Source organism: Solea senegalensis, linkage group LG9, assembly GCF_019176455.1.
Source record: "Solea senegalensis isolate Sse05_10M linkage group LG9, IFAPA_SoseM_1, whole genome shotgun sequence".
Classification (NCBI taxonomy): domain Eukaryota; kingdom Metazoa; phylum Chordata; class Actinopteri; order Pleuronectiformes; family Soleidae; genus Solea; species Solea senegalensis.
The window spans coordinates 5,577,192-5,594,688 of NC_058029.1; the positions used below are offsets into that span (position 1 = coordinate 5,577,192).

Genomic DNA, 17,497 nt, shown 5'->3' on the forward strand with positions numbered 1-17,497 from the left:
AGTCGTCCAGTTATGTATAGACGATCTTTGGGGGCGGATAGCACCAGTAGGAAGGAAGCAGCCTGGCGAGCGAGGGGAGGGGGGAGTTGAGACGGCGCTGGGTTGGAAAGAGAACACAGCGGACCGTCATGGACCGGGTAGCCGTGGTTAAGGTTGGGGCCGCGGCTAGCGCCAGCGTCTGTGCTTTGTTCGGTGGAGTGGTTCTGGCGCAGTACATCGTCGCCAAGAAGAAGCGAGCTGGCAAGAAAACCCGTATCATTGAAATGGTGAGTGAAATTAACTGACATTTCAGCGGCGTCAGGGACATATACAAGATATAGGAAGTGTAGGAATTCGACCTTCAAAATAAAATCACCCTCAGTCGCTCGCACTGTTGGGTGGGACATGTTTTGACTTCATTCTTCATTCAGTGAGGACAAGTATTTATTTTCCATTCAAAATAATGTATAAATAGCGTATATGACTTTGACCTGGAGCACTCAACCATTCAGTCCAAATGACAGTATACTGCAAATGCTTCTAATAGTCTTTTACAGGACTGTGATCATTTTATATAAAGACAAAGTTCCATATCTTGTGAGCACCTGGCAATAAAAAGTACAATCATGAATTAAGATCAGAAAAGAGTTGTAGAACTAAAATAGTGTAAATGTGATGAATTAATAGTTAATTAAAATCAGTAAAGGTCGACAGTGAATTGGAATATGAATTAAATCATGATGAAAAGTAAGTAAAAATTGTAAAACAATAAATCACAGCCAAACAAAAGTGGTCATCATTTTTATTATGTTACAATTTGTTGACTTTAAGCAAGATAATATTTTTCTCTTAGTTTCTCGATGTCAGATATAACTTGATATATTCAGTTTGCAATTAAATGTAATAATCCTGGGGCTAGTTGATGAAACAATAAATCTATGTCTGTGTATCCAACATTCAGTATATAGCATTATAGTGTTTATGCGTTCTTTAGACACTTAAAAAAGTACAAATATAAATAGATACAAATACAAAATTGAAATGTTTCACCTCCGATTTGTGAAATGTTTCTCCATTTTATAACTCATATAATCTTATCAAAATAACCCACCATTTCAAGGTTTGGGAAACCCCAGTCAACATTTTATGGACCAAACAAGTACTCGATTTATTATCGAGAAATGAATCAACAGATTAATCAGTTGCGGTAGTTGCAGCTCTAATACATCTCATCAGAAATTTTTGTTTGAATCGCAGTGGAAACACTAACATTTCTGTTGTGCTCTACCCCCAGTGCAGTAGCCCCCCCAAGAAAAACATGTGTGCCTTTATTTTGAAACTCAGAAACGGAAATACATTGCTGTGCTCTTTGCTCCAAGCATATTGACAGTAATAGACCTGTACAATTGGTGTACGCAGGCGTGGATGGTCCCCAAAACAGCAGCTGTTTGTTAGAGGTCATCTGTTAACCTTTCTCCCAACAGGGACAAAACAGCAGCTTTACAGCTGGACAGCAGGAAGCTTCATCACATGACTCAGCATGTGGGTGATGCTCTTCACAGCGTCACCTCATTTCACTGTCCTGGAAACTGCTGCTGTCTGTTGTTGACACACATGGAGATTATACAAGCTGCAGCAGCACATGCACTCAGCCTCTTAACCAGTCTATCAGGAATGAGACAGACCTGATGAATCTGACTTGACATTCCATACAGACTAAACACAACTGACCTGTTTATGATTCATTCAGCGTTCACCTGACTTACCCTTCCTTTGGGGTACCAGAGTAAAATGGTATTGGTAATTACAAGACCGGCTCCATCAACGACAGTCATCTGATTGGGCGACTCCTTGCGATCCGTGTAAATATCCCATGGAAGTCCAGGCAAATGCCTGCAGTCTATTCTCATACAAAGTTTGACGTCTTCTTGAGATAAAACAGCCCTCAGACCAAGCAGAAGAAAAGAGCTGCTGGACGTCCTCCGTTGTTTGTTGTGCTGCGTTTGATGTCATCGCACCGGTACGACGTCACGATACGTGGCCATCGGGCTACTGTTCTCAGTCCAAACACAAACCTGACCCAGGACAAACCTGACCAACTTGCTTTACAAGCAATTCAACACACGTCATGTACACGGAACGGCACCAGGCAACAACATTACCTGGTGACATTTCTAATCAGCATTATGTAACAGACGTATAAAATATCAGTCCATCTGTGGTTCAACAAAGAAGATGTTGGTTGGTGGTGTTTTATACTGGATCTAAATGTGGGCAAATTGGTCACAGCTGACAGTCAGCTGCCTCAGATGGACATGAAGATGCCTGTCTTTTTTCCTCTCCTTACTCATGTGATTTAGCTTCATTACCAGAGGTGGAATATCAAAGGGAGTCATAGTCCAGACAAATTAGATGTGATTTATTTGAGCTGGTAATTACCAGGTCACGCTGGCAATTTATTCTTCACCAAAGTGGGTGTTTTTGTGGCACACAAGTCGACGAAGAACTAGAATTATTCGTCTCAGGTAACCAATATACTGTAGATGAATCGGTCAGATACTCAAAATCACTGGATAGGATATGGGGAAAAGACAAAATGTGTAAACCTGGTTAATGCACCAGAAGGTTTTGAATCAGCGAGTCACAGTGAACATTTGTGCCAAATTTGAAAGGATTCTTTAGAGGTGTTCTCAAGATAATGGATTGGGTTGTTGAGGTCACAGTGACCGGGTCGTCCTTGAGTTTTTTTATAACAGTGTACCTGAGATAATCAAACACAAAGCGACAACAGCAACGGACTGACAATCCACACTTTGTTGTCTTTGATCTTTGGGCTGAAAGTAGCGGCTCCCACTGTTGATACTGCTCGATTGCAGAAGTTCGTGGAATCGTGACATGGAAACATGTGACCATCTGCCTTTGATGGTGGAAGCGCGAACATCAAAAACCACATGTCAGCAACTCAGCGCAGGCTTTCATGTTCTGTCTTCGGGGTCAGGTTTTATTACGTCATGAAGACGCGGACATTCATTTTTATCAGCTTCCTGCAACTTGCTGTGAGTTTCTCTCTGTAGTACAAGCCTTTCGTGATGTTGCACAGATGTAATTTCACTTAACCGTGAAGAGGTTGTTGACAGGACATTTTAACATGTCAGCTGAGTCATCTTTTTGTTTTCAGCCATTTTCCAGCCTTACACCAAATGATTTTCCAACAATTTCATAGTTGCAGACTGTGTTCCCTATTTAGAGTTGAGCTGAGCTTCTAAAGTGGAGTTTTTATAGTATCAAATGTGTTTGATAGAGTAGAATATAAATATAGAAATACTCGCAAAAGAAAATCTAGTTGTAATCTTATAAATAGTGAAGTTTCAAGATCGTGATCTGCGACTAGAAACTCGATTTTCAAAGACCAGGTCCAGCATGACTGCTCAGAGAGTCTGCTTGAGTGTATTTCACTCCTTTGACCTGCGGAGGGCAGCACAGAACTTAACCTGACCTGTATGTCTGGGGTTTCTTTTTACACAATGTTTGAATGTTTGTGCTCTCGTCAGTGTATATTTATGTGCTACAGCAACTTACAGTCGTTGAGTCAACATGAGTTGATGTTCTGTAAGAATAATTTATAATTATTGATGATTGACGTGCAGTATACAGCGATCTGTGGCATTACTGGAATTTTAGCAGTCAGACAATGATGCTGATTCACTCAAATAACTGCAGCCAAGGCTTTATTAGTTGTCGTCCTGCGTACCTAATAAAGTGGTCAGTGAGCGTATGGAAAAAGGAATTGCGCAGAAAATCAACTAAAAGGGCAACGTTTCTGCAGAAGAGTAATCTTATAACAGAGTTAGGGCAGATATTGAACATTACCTCCAGTGAGCATGCTGCTTTATCAGTAGCAACAGATGGCTGTCGCTATGACAACTAAAGCATTGCAGTGAATGGGCGGATGTGTTGATTGGATCCCTTCATGCACTTAGACCATTTACATTACAATGCTTACTTTAAAGATGGCTGTTTCAAATGGATTAGTGTACAGAGTAACAGCAGTCAGCGATTTCAGAGCCTCGGTGGTTTTAGAGTTTTAATCAGAATTAGCTGGTCTGAAGTCCCATTATTTTGCAGAGGAGCTGCTATTATACAGTAGACAGTAAATGCATCATCAGATGTGGATTTCACTTTGACTTAGTTACACACAATATTATTGTGATATTTGTAAAAATCTGCTGGCTGTACAACAACACAATGAAATCACTTTACCTAATTCTTGTGTGTTGGTTTCGATGTGTCTGAATTAGTATTGTCCCGATACCAAAATGTTTGTTTCAATACTTGATATATGAATTTTGATACTTTTCAATACTTTTCAAATTACAGGCAAAACACAAAATCTTCCAAGACCATAGAAAGTACAACAAATTAAAGTTTGAAGATCACTTTTCTTAGTCGCACACACTTTTAGAACAAAGGGGAACTACTGTATATCTGAATCATGGTAGTCTTGAGACGTAGAATATGACCATAGATGCAGTGTGGATTCAAGCCAGTGGGGGTCGGCAGAGGTCACATGACGCAGTGCACACCTCAAACGCGTACATTGCCGTTTTTGTTAAAGGTTAATCATGCAACTGCAACTGTTGAAAATTCTGTTTAGGATACGATTGTTATTCAAAATAACATCTATCACAGTGTCATAATATGAGGTTGTAGGAAAGCCATTTTCTTTTGCACTTTGCCCTAGATGACCTTTGACCCCGTCAGGCCAAGGCTGGGTCTCACAGGCTGATCATATCAATGTTCTTTGTCCAGGAATGAGGGTTGATTGATTGGGGGGTTGATTGACAGGGCAGTTTGACAGCTGTCAGATACGTCCGTGATACTGTTAACGTTCTTTTTTCAACTGAAACAATCAATATTAGAACCTCTTTTAATTTGTCGATTGTCTTGAAGTGGCGGAACATCTACACCATTATTATCTTAGCAACAGCAACTCTACGAGGGCAATAATTAAACCACACAAATAAACACTAATTGCTCATAATGTGGCAATGTGTTGTGTATGTGTGTGGTGTTGGCATAGACTTCTCTCCTCACCCACATGCTGAGGTTAAAGTTGGTGTTGCAGTCGTGTGTGGCAGCGTAGAACCCATAGACTCCATATATAGAACGGAGAATGAAACTACTGCTGTGAAGTTGCGAGATTTGTGATTGGACTGTGTTTCAGTCATTTCTTGAAACGGGAAACACAGATTACCTGTCTCCTGCAGGCAGGAAGTTATTGGACAATACCAACTGTCAGTCACGTGGGGTCCACCCATACTGAATGTGCCAATTATTGTCTCGTTTCCTCAAAATGGATTGAATGAACGATTTTCAATAAATATCTAATATCTATATTTAAAGTGATATTTGTGTGAAACAAAGATGTTTTTTTCAGTCTGCAGAACGTGATGTGCATCGGACAGGACAATGTTTAATCTAAAATGATAATTTGACACACATTTTGGCTTTAAGAAAATTGAAAATTACAGTAGGCCGTTAATTGATAAATGATGATTAGTAAAATGCCTAATATTGGCCCCCAATAATCTGCCTGGCTGGTAATTGATTGACTCTTAGTCCCAAATACTGGGAGAATCTCTGGTGGAGTCACAGATTCACCGGAGTCTGGTGCAGATTAGAGCAGGGACGTGCACTGTTAGGGCGTTGAGGTGTCATCAGAGCGTGTTGACCTAGTTTTTGGGAGTCGTGGTATGCGAGACAGTCTGGGGGTCAGCCGAGCAGGAACTCATGAGGATGAAGTGGACTCATGTTCCAGTCACGTCTCTCGTACATCATCATCAGTACGGGAAAACACACTTCAGCAGAAATTGAGCCTGGTATCAGTGTTGCACTGATGGTTCAAATCCAAATAGATGTTTTTGTTCCATATATAATTAATCAGGGTACTTTAATCAGGGCCATCACATAGTGCGGGTGTGTTTGTGGGGGGGGGGGTTAAGCCTTTTTAATTGACTGCAGCAAGAATTCCTTTACCATGACAGCCCAAATGCAAAATTAGTCCATTCATTTAAAACAAGTACATGAATAACACATTATAAGATGATGTTGTTTGGAGGGCCCCGTCAAATCAATTGGTGGGCCGCATGTGGCCCACGGGCCACGAGTATGAGACCTCTGCCTTAGAATGTAGTAATATTTTGAAAATGTAATGCGCCACCAACACGTTTCACAAATCTAATCACAACATCTGGGAGAAAAATCTTAATTTTTAGTATTTCCCTTAACTGTTTAGCCTTAAGTTTTTCTATCCAAAGTTAACTCCTTACTTATTTGGTCGCACCTTCTCTAAAAATTTTTTTTTTTCTTTTTGCGATGTCATTCACCTGTTTGTGTTCTACAACAGTGGCACCAAAAGTTTGACCTCCATCTTCTGGCAAAACATTGCGGGAAAAAGTGTCACAAATTAACATAATATTTTGCATACTCAGCACATTCCGTCAATATAATAATGTGTTGAACTTTCGGCCTCGGGGAGTTTCATAGCGACAGGAACCAGATCAACCTGAATACTCGACAGGTGATGGACGTGTTCAGACTTCAGACTGCAGTGTGTCTGAACATGTGTGTACAGTTGTGTGCGTCAGCCTGGCGCTGCTGAACCTTGAACCACGTGACCTTTCATTCAGTGTGGAGCTTTTTACTGCACTTACGTGTGTTTGTGGGGAGGGGTTTTGTGTGTTAAAATGTGTGTACTCATCTAATTGATTTTACGGGCTCCTTTTTTTTCTCCACGGGGTCAGGGGTCACATTACTGGAGCGAGGGCAGATTCCGTTGTTCATTCCATTTCTATTTATGCTGAACTGTGTGTGTGTGTGTTGACTTGGGTCAGCTGAAATTGTCAACGTGTGTGTGTGTGTGTGTACATGGGGGGAGGGGTTATGTTGTCTAATCTGTGGGCTGGTGCTCGCTCCCTCCCTCCCTCCCTGACTGCTGTAGATATATAAGCCTTCTGCAGCCACACAATCTTTTCCTCACTGTTGTGTTAGCTGAGACAACAGACCCGTGGTAAGTATGTGTGTGTGTGTGTGTGTAAGGGGTGGGTAAAAAAAAAAAAAAGGACTGATTTTAGAAATACATTTCTCCCCAGAATGATGATGTTTACCTCCATATCCGGGGTTTTTGAAAACATTTTTGAAGACATTTTCCACTTCAGTTTGAAGCGGGTTCATTTTAAAGGCTCTCGTTTGTTGTGACTTTGTTTATTTATTTGTTTTTGAAAGATTATTTAAATTCTGGTCCAACTTGGTGAACTCAGTAGACAAAGCTTATTGTATTGTTAGCAGGGGAAGCTAAATGAAGCAGGTAAGTCTGTTGTACATGTTATGTACCTGTTCTGTCTGACGTAAAATCTCTAAGCAAATGGCCTTGCTTGAGTAGTTGCCTCCAACTAACTCCTGAAGAAAACAATGACGTGGTTGTATTGTATCACGTTGATGCTATTAAATCAACATTTATTGAATCAAAATACTTAAATAATTGCAATATATCAGAAACTGTAGGTACTTCGATATTTGCACTTTGATTTTTTTCACCGTGTCTTTCAAACTGTAATGATAAAAAGTACATTGCAGTCACAGTGTCGATTTTAAGAGGGCGTGTCTCCAGTGTGAGTTCACATAAACAGAAGGTTTGAATTTCACTGCCGTCGGGGGGGACACACCTTTTTTTTTTATGTATTCCTCAACTGCAACTTTCCAGTAAATGCTGAGCGTCTCTGTGGCAGCTAGAGCTGCTCAGTACGGACAAAAGCATCATATTGGGATTTATTTTTGGACAAATCTTTTTTGCATTGATTGGTTCGACTTACATTTAAATGTAAACAAATGTCTGCTTACATTCAAACCAGTGTCATATGAGCTCACATGATCCATAAAGCACTCGCATGACTCTCTGTGTGTTTCTCAGTATAGTATTTAGTTTTTTGTGTCTGTGGAGACACAGAGTGATTTATTTTACAGCTTGGCAGATGAAGAAAACTACAGCTAATGATTATCTTCATCATCGATTCAAATGGGGATTATTTTCTCCATTAATTCAGTAATCGTTTGGTCCATAAAAGGGTCTGAAAATATCGATCACTGTTTTTAAAAACACTGAAATAGTGATTGTCAACAAACCAAAAGGATTTCTTTGTTTTGTAGAGCAAATAATAAAATTTAAGAAGCTGAACAATCAGAGAACTTTGTTTTAAAAATGTAAAAAAACAACAACCACTTACTGATGAATCGTTGATCAAAATAGTTGATAAATTGCGGGGTCTTTCGATTTAGTTTGGCGACGCATTCAAAAGTCAAACATGGCGTCAGCGCTCCGAGAACTGCTCTGTTTTTCACGCACTCTTGAGGTTATGACATTTAGGAAGTTGTTTTGCGTGTGCACACGTTGAGATAACTGTGCGTGTGAGAGGGACGGAGGGACGGAGGCTATTCAAGGGTGTGTAATTGTTTATTTTTAGTTTGTTTTCCAAGTGTTGTGTTTCTACACAGAGATTTATGAGGGTTTAAGCCGGGGTGGCTTATTATATAAGACTGGGGTGGGGGGGGGGAGGTTGTGTGTTTGTGCGCCAAAGCTGCTCAGCTGTTTGCTTTTCATGTAAACACATTAAACATCTACACACGCGTCGTTGCCTCTCCGAAACACCTTCAATAGCCAATGCTGTTGCATCACTGTCTGCTCATATAATTCTCCATCTGTAACAAGAAGTAAGAGATTATCTATCGCTAGGCATTTATAATTTAATGTCTTGAAATGGCTCTTTGGTAAGACAAAAGTGGAATAATAATTATGGATAATAATTGGAATTAGGGCTGCAACAAACGGTTATTTTATAATCTGTCGATTATTTTACAGTCCATAAAAGTGTTAATCAGTGTTTCTCAAACCTGGAAATGTATGTCTTGTTTCGTCCACAAACCAAAATGATTCACCTTTTAATGATTTCTTTGTTATACTAAGCAAAGAAACTATAAATATTTATATTTAAGAAGCTGGGAAATCTGCTGCAAACTTTAAAAACTACAACAACACACAACCGATTAATCGATTGCATAAATAGTTTCAGCCCTAATTAGAATGGTGTCAATCATGTGAAAACTGTGTGGCGAAGTAACCATGTCGTAACCATACGTCGTTACATAACAGGTTAAATAACCACACGCTGGTTCCCTGCAGCGCTCGACGTCTGCAGGCGTCCGCTGGTTTTGTGAGAACGGGTTTTGCTGCAGTTGATTGTGCAGGTGTCACTCAAACCTCACGGCAGTGGAGGACTGGACTGTTTGCAGCATTTCTGTCGTCTTCAGAGACGCCCGAATTATTTGATGACACGCGAATAGGTTATGGCAGGGGTCACCAACCTTTTTGAGACCGAGAGCTACCTGAAGGGTAGAGAATAATATGGAGGGCTACCATATTCATTTTTATTATTTTGTGCAATTTACCATTTAAATGATGAATATTATGCGTTCAATTGCATACACATTAACTCCAGTGCTTACTCCTAATGATTATCACAGTTTGTATAAACAATATCAAGGACATTTTACTCGGTGATCATATGGATACATGCAAGTGAGGTGAAGTGAAATGTGCCCACGGGCACCTCGTTGGCTGCTCGCGGGCTACCAGATGCCCGAGGGCACCACGTTGGTGACCACTGGGTTATGGTATCAACATAAAGTGCAATAAATAATTAGAAGAAAGCACGGCTTCTTATTTTGGTACTATTCCTTATGGTTACGCAAAAAGAAAAAATTGGTACTGTACCAAACCAATCTTATGAGGTACAATGTTTCCCGTCACAATTTGAAGTTAAACACGGATTGAAGTTACCCTTCATTCTCATTCTTACTCTCCCTATTCCTTAATCCTTCTGGATTCTAATCTTCAGTTCTTCTTCGTTCAAACTGCACACCTTGAGGTGCAGTGCTGCCCCCCCCCACAGTTTGAAGTCTAAGAAAGCGTGTCATAATTGCTATAGCTAGTGCGTGTAACACGCTTTGATCTAGCGCTCTGCTTTTATTCAGCCTTTGATATGACCTGTCACATTCAGGACGCCGGCGTTAAACACATTCAAAAACTTTTTGCCATAAAAGTGAGTCGTCTAAGGAAGATCATGTCAGCAACCGAGACCTCTGGTGTGGAGGGCGACACTTGTTCAGCCAAACAAGGCGGAAAATCCGACAGTTCCTCTGCTCAACGCCGTCTAAGTCGTAGCAGACAAGTAGCTCATCCATACCAAACCAGACAGACCACCACTCTGCAAAGTGACACTGGCGCCGTTAATGCCCCGCGTCCTGCGAGACAACAAAGAGACGGCTCTGGCGGGGGTGCTTCACCTCAACGCCGTCGAAGTCAGGCCAGACAAGTGGCTTTCTCGCTAAGAAAAGAAGTAACGGACGCTCAGATCTAGAAGAAGGCCACAAGTAACGCCACAAGTAACTCACTCTGTCTCTCCTCCTTCTCTCTGCCTCTAGATGCCTCAGTTTGAGAAGAAGACGGTCCACATGAGGGACCCAGAGAGGGTGGAGCAGATCATCTGTGGCCTCATCAAAGGAGGAGCTTCCAAACTACAGGTAGGACAAAAGTGCTGACTGTGCTGCCCTGATCTGTACTGTATCTGTACTTTTGGGGATTTGGGAATATGGGATACTGAAGCACCAGCAGATTTTAGTTTGTCTCCAGAGATGGACGTCATTTCGATGCACGGTCCTCATCAAATTGTCCTCGACTCTGTTCCAGATCATCACCGACTTTGACATGACGTTAAGCAAGTTCGCCGTCAATGGCAAACGCTGTCCAACGTGTCACAGTACGTACATGTCTCTGTCATGTCATGTTTCAGTGATGCCTGCTCAAAATGTACGTCACGTTCTATTTCACCTTCGCAGATATCATCGATAACTGCAAGCTGGTAACAGAAGAGTGCAGGCAGAAGCTGCTGCAGTTGAAGAATAAATACTATCCCATTGAGATCGACCCGCACCTTACCATGGAGGAGAAATACCCATTCATAGTGGAGTGGTAAGTCAACAAGCATTATCTCAGTGCACCTTACATAGCAATGCACCACGACATAGATATTTCATATTTGACACCTCTTGTCAAGAGCTGAACACACTTAAGACACAAAATAAATGAGTATACTGCATAATGGAGGCAAATAGGACGTTTGAGAATATAAATGTTGTACAAGGACAGATGACATTGAACCTTTAAAACCCAACTTGGGTTTAAATGGTCAGATGTGTTTTGAGCAGTCTTGTATAAAGTTCCTAAAAAGGATACTTGAGTAAAAGTACAAGTATGTTAATACCAGGTCTTAAAGTATATGACATTTTGAATATCGAAAGTAACTTTGATATAAAATGTACTTAGGTTTTAGAAGTGAAAGCATGATAGGACGAGTTGTCTTTCAACTGGAAGGTTGTGGGTTCAGTTCCTGGCTCTGATCGTCTTTTTGTGTCCTTGAGCAAAGACACCGTGTGAATGGGTGAATGGCAAAAGTGTAGTACAGTATACAGACCGTTATCAATTCTTCTTCTGATTTTATTTGGTAGTAACGAGTAGGGTAAATGTAGTGCAGTGAAAGTACAAGTTGCTAGAAATATAAATAACAAAGTCAAGTACAGATGCGTACATTTTGTACTTAATTACAGTAGTGACGTATTTGTACTTTGTCACATTACAACCCTGGTTTTGAGAGACTTTGGGGGTCATGAGAGAAAGAGCAACAGAGTTGTTGCTCTGTACTGTACATGTGTGATTATGAAATCAAGGGACAGAAATTGTTGTACAGCAATGGCATGTTTGTGTGTGTGTGTGTGTGTGTGGGTTTGCAGGTACTTCAAGTCGCACACATTACTTGTGGAGCAGCGGCTAGAGAAAGACAAACTGCCCGAGGTGGTGAGGGAGTCTGACGCCGCACTCAGGTATTTGTAGCAGAGACGTAACCACTGGTTATAATGTGTGTACATGATTCTGTCATTTCCCCCGTGACCGACCGACGTCTCTGCGTTTGGTTTCAGAGACGGCTTTGAGCAGTTTTTTGACAGCCTGCATGAGCGCAACGTGCCTGTCTTCATCTTCTCCGCTGGCCTGGGAGACGTCCTTGAAGAACTCATCCGCCAGGCAGGGGTCTACCATCCCAACATCAAGGTCGTCTCCAACTTCATGGACTTCGATGATCATGTGAGTCTTTATTCTCATAATGTGATGACTTTACTGCGACTTTATTCTCAAAATATTTCGACTATACTCTCGTAGTTAAGACTTTATTCTCGTAATGTTACGACTTCATTCTCATAATCTTACCAATTTATTCTCGTAATATTACAAATTTATTCTCATAATGTTACAACTTTATTCTTGTAATATTACGACTTAATTCTCGTAATATTACGACTTTATTTTCATAATATTACGACTTTATTCTCCTAATATTACCACTTCCCGTAATGTTACGACTTTATTCTCGTAATATTACAACTTTATTTTCCTAATATTACGACTTTATTCTCGTAATATTACGACTTTATTTTCCTAATATTACGACTTGATTCTCATAATATTTCAACTTTATTCTCGTAATATTACCACATCTCGTAATGTTACGACTCTATTCTTGTAATGTTACGACTTTATTCTCGTAATGCTGTGACTGTATTCTTGTAATATTATAACTTTATTCTCATAATATTACGACTTATTTCTCGTAATATTACAACTTTATTTTCCTAATATTACAACTTTATTTTCCTAATATTACGACTTTATTCTCATAATATTTCAACTTTATTCTCGTAATATTACCACATCTCGTAATGTTGCGACTCTATTCTTGTAATGTTACGACTTTATTCTTGTAATGTTACAACTTTATTTTCCTAATATTACAACTTTATTTTCCTAATATTACAACTTTATTCTCATAATATTTCAACTTTATTCTCGTAATATTACCACATCTCGTAATGTTGCGACTGTATTCTTGTAATATTATAACTTTATTCTCATTATATTACGACTTTATTCTCGTAATATTACCACATCTCGTAATGTTGCGACTCTATTCTTGTAATGTTACGACTTTATTCTCGAATGTATCGTATTCTTGTAATATTATGACTTTATTCTCATAATATTACGACTTTATTCTCGTAATATTACCACATCTCGTAATGTTACGACTCTCTTCTTGTAATGTTCCGACTTTATTCTCGTAATGCTGTGACTGTATTCTCAGAAAAGACAGACGTCCTATTCTTTCTGCTTGTATTCTCCTGTTTAACGTCAGTACAACAGCAGAAATGTGTTCCCGTGTTCACCGCTCATGTTCCTCATCACATAGGGCGTGGTGAAGGGTTTCAAAGGCGAGCTGATCCACGTGTTCAACAAACACGACGGCGCCCTGCGGAACACCGAGTACTTCAAACAGCTGAAGGAGTGCTGCAACATCATCCTAATGGGCGACTCCCTGGGCGACCTGAGCATGGCCGACGGCGTGCAGAACGCCGAGCACGTCCTCAAGATCGGCTTCCTCAACGACAAGGTACGGCACACAACCGGGGACCAAAGATGTGTCTGTGAAGGTTCCAATTCACATTATGTGGATGAGTTAGTCCAGCTTTGAGAAACCTTTTTACATGAAGCACCTCTTGACAGTTTTCCTTCTCCTGCAGGTGGAAGAGCGCTTGGACAAATACCTCGAATCCTATGACATCGTCCTGGTGAAGGACGAGACGCTGGAAGTGCCCAACGCCATCCTCCAGAAGGTTCTATAACTCCATGTGGCCTGTCGGGCTTTTAACACCTCCATAAACCATCGTCACTGGTGCTGACTGGTCTCTACTTAAACCCCCCTCCACTCATGTGGGACCCCACCCACCTGAGTCGTCCTCTGACTCTTTACACCCCCTCCCCCCCCCACCACCGCGTCCTCTTTATAAAGGCGTTGGGCCTGAATAAACACCTCCTGAACAAACTCTTTTAAACATCCGTGCAGCAGCAGCAACAGCATGTGTCCTGGATTTTGTCTGTTTCACTCGTTTACCATCCTCCGCAGTCACAACAAACGCTCACTCCAACGTTCTAATTTGCACATTAGTGTCGTTATTATATTTTATATTATTTTTCCATATTGTAATATTTTTTTTTATATATACCATGAATCAGGTGCCCTCAGATCGACATAGTCATTTCCCAGCATGCCTGTCACCTCTCTCTCCACGCTGCTTCGTCCTTGACAACTGTGGATGTCGTTTGCATGCAAAAAAAAGAAAAGAAAAGAAAAAGGACCTCGGAAAACGTTATTCCTTACGGGAAAGTGGTGAGAGCAGCGTTATTAAGAAATAACCTCAAATGCAGTATTCACATCACAGGAGTCTATAATGTGAACAGGATCGTGCACAGATAAGTGACATGTATATATATGTACATGGTTATTTTTTTAAATCTAGTGAGAGCACATTTTAGGTCAATATCAACACTTGTTTACTTTGTCTGCATAGCTGATGGAAGTCTTCTTACGACGGAGTATTAGGGCCCAACAACAAGAACAAAGTCGTAAGGGTAAGACTTAATTCTTGTAATATTACGACTTTATTCTAATAATGTTACAAATTTATTATAACATTATGACTCTCGTAAGTCGAATATTACGACTTTCTTCTCATAATATTACGACTTATTAATATTATGACTTTATTCGCATAATGTTACAACTTTATTCTCGTAACACTATGAGAATTAAGTTGTAATATGTTACGTCATATTATTATGAGAATAAAATAAATGAATATTACAACTTTATTCTCGCAAAGTTCCAACTTTATTTTCGTAATATTTCTTTATTCTTGTAGTATAACAACACTTTAATCTTGTGGGTTTATTCTCATAATAATACAACTTTTTTATTCTCGAAAGATTCCATCTTTTTTTCTCTTCATTTTGGCCCTAACACTCTGTCGTATCTTCTCGATGCCATACTTAATTAAAAAAAAAATGTTAAAGTAGAACTCTACAGGTGATTACCAGGAGCTGCACAAGTTAGAAAAAGAAAGAGGTTAATTCCTGTAGTTTCCATTAAGTGCTGCAAAGTAACAGTATACCTTAAGTATTGTGTCGCAGGTGTGAGGAAACACAGTGTGGCCTATTTATTTACAGCCAGCAACACCCAGGCCTATTTAATTTATTTGTTCTGTATTTACATTTTTTTGGAGGGGAGTTTTTACACTGAAATGCAACCGTTTATCTCAACATGTCGCGTAAATGTTCTCTTTGACTCTTGTCTGTTTTTAAATGTGCTGCTATCACCTGCATGTGTTGCCTTTTCTTATTGTTAGCTTTAAGTCAAAGAGATAACAGACTAAAATATATATATATATATATACACATATGTATGTACATATATATATACATATGTGTGTGTGTATATATATATATATATATATATATCAATAAAATAATATACTGTATATGTATGTGGGCATTGTATGGGAAATGTCTGTGGATTAGAATTTCCAAACGTATAGAGCGGTGCGTTGTATTTTTATAAGCTCATGGCTTTATCTCTTCTTTGATGGTGTGAACTGAAAATGCAATAAAAATGTAATTTTATGAACCGTGACTGAATCATAGCTCTGAGAGCCCTGGGTTTAGCGCTATATAAAGGTGTAGTATGTAGAATTTGTTCTACTAGGTGGATGCTGTCAATCCCTTTAATGTTAATTGGTTTATCATGCCACGTCTGGCAGTGCTGTGAGGACTTGTTCATGTGGAATTTAGATGTGTGTGGTCTAGTATATATATATAAAAATGTTGTTTCCCAAACCTGGAAATGACAATGTTCTCAAAAAATATGCCAAACAAATATGAAAGGCTCCTGAAAACACCCAGAGGAATATTTAATAAAAAAGTCTGATTTGTATTAAATGCGAGTGACATTTGAAGCTGCAGATAAGAGGTGATTTCTCTGGGATGTCAAGTAAGAAACACAGCAACAAAGTGAAAAACCAGTAACCCAAAAAGTTGTTTGTATTTTGGTGGTTTTGTTTGCTTTTTTGTTAATCACATATGACGTTTAAACTGCATGAAATAATATCAATGTAGTTTTGTGCCATGGAAAATATGTGATTGTAATACCAGAAGTGTCCTGTAGGTGGATCAGTATCTTGAAGTGAACTGTCAAATCTGTTGTACGTGGAATATTGAGTACTCTAGATCGTACCATTGTCTTTGTGGCTCGTTGGTCTAGGGGTATGATTCTCGCTTAGGGTGCGAGAGGTCCCGGGTTCAAATCCCGGACGAGCCCGAACGTTTTAAACGTTCGATGCAGGTTTGTTTGTTCTGAGGCAGGAAAAAAACAAACAAACCCAAATCTCATGCAGCTGCTAAAAAACACACTAATAATTACAAGTAATTGTATAAGTTTGTCACATCAGCAAAAAGTCATCAAGACAAGTGACAAATATAGCATGAAACAGGAGTAATCGAAGCAACAAACTCCATATAAAGAACGGAATTAACAATATAGAGGAAAAAAATTACAAAAAGATTACAGGAATCAGAAAAACGAGCAGTTTTTTTTCTTGTTGCCTACATTTTTTTCTCACAAAGGGAATTTCATCTTGAAATGTTCAAAGTAAAGTCTACTGTTGCTGCAGGAGAGTGGACCCATGCTTGCAGTACCACATAGCTCCTGTAGATAGCGCCAACGCTACAGAAGGTTCTCCAGCTATTCTGAGAACATGAGAAAAGTTCTGTCAACGTGGCATGGACACTTTGACATGCGAACATGTAATCCTTCATGTAAATGCATGGCTCGTTGGTCTAGGGGTATGATTCTCGCTTAGGGTGCGAGAGGTCCCGGGTTCAAATCCCGGACGAGCCCTGTGTCTTTTCATGAATAATTATGTGATAAATAGTTTTATTACAGTTCACTCAAACAATGCACACACCTTGATAAAGACAGATATATTTATCGTTCACTTCGCTATCTCTGCTTCTCATATGCTCAAAAGGCAAGTGTGACATAAAACTGACATATTTGTTAAATTAATTGTTCAAATATGTGCTATATACTAGGCAGAATCAATATAAAATAAAAACAAAATAAGTGCTGTTTGAGTACTATGCAAAAAGACAATATTAATATACAGTAATAATTGATGATTATAAATAATATATATACATAGATATTATATATAAATTCACACAATCAAAGTTCCTCATGTTGGTATATAATCAAGGTTCTTTTGATTTTTATCACTTTCTTTATATTTTCACGAAAATAATGTTTGTTTGTTTTTTATTTATTTCTTTAAATGAATTTACCTGAACCTTTTCGGACAAACAAACATGTTAATTATTTGTGTTTATGATGTACAGGTAGTACATCATAAACTCAAATAATTACATTTTAAACGGGAATAATTACTTTTTTTTGACGATTAAGTGATT

At 39.3% G+C, this 17,497-nt stretch overlaps 1 protein-coding gene and 2 non-coding genes across 4 annotated transcripts; all 3 read left to right on the forward strand.

The window, feature by feature from the left end:
- The first annotated feature begins 68 nt into the window (after nucleotides 1-68).
- On the forward strand, nucleotides 69-15,088 carry nt5c3a (5'-nucleotidase, cytosolic IIIA). 2 transcript variants are annotated; one of them, XM_044034693.1, is made up of 8 exons: nucleotides 69-266; nucleotides 10,516-10,614; nucleotides 10,781-10,850; nucleotides 10,930-11,062; nucleotides 11,881-11,970; nucleotides 12,067-12,229; nucleotides 13,389-13,589; nucleotides 13,720-15,088. In XM_044034693.1, exons 1-8 carry the CDS (start codon nucleotides 129-131, stop codon nucleotides 13,819-13,821), a joined length of 996 nt encoding a protein of 331 aa, XP_043890628.1. In that variant the 5' UTR covers nucleotides 69-128; the 3' UTR covers nucleotides 13,822-15,088. The 2 variants fall into 2 exon arrangements, with proteins under 2 accessions (XP_043890628.1, XP_043890629.1); XM_044034694.1 differs by lacking the exon at nucleotides 69-266 and adding an exon at nucleotides 6,966-7,048.
- A 1,189-nt stretch (nucleotides 15,089-16,277) lies between these two features.
- Nucleotides 16,278-16,349, forward strand: trnap-agg. Its single transcript has one exon. It is a non-coding gene; the product is annotated as a tRNA-Pro (tRNA).
- Nucleotides 16,350-16,856: 507 nt separating this feature from the next.
- On the forward strand, nucleotides 16,857-16,928 carry trnap-agg. Its single transcript has one exon. It is a non-coding gene; the product is annotated as a tRNA-Pro (tRNA).
- Nucleotides 16,929-17,497: the final 569 nt, after the last annotated feature.

Bases quoted from the DNA above. Each gene is read 5' to 3' on its own strand.
- nt5c3a (XM_044034693.1), top strand. From the start codon at position 129: ATGGACCGGGTAGCCGTGGTTAAGGTTGGGGCCGCGGCTAGCGCCAGC. The intron at 267-10,515 runs GTGAGTGAAATT...CTCTGCCTCTAG, and splicing joins AAACCCGTATCATTGAAATG to ATGCCTCAGTTTGAGAAGAA. The intron at 12,230-13,388 runs GTGAGTCTTTAT...CTCATCACATAG, and splicing joins TCATGGACTTCGATGATCAT to GGCGTGGTGAAGGGTTTCAA.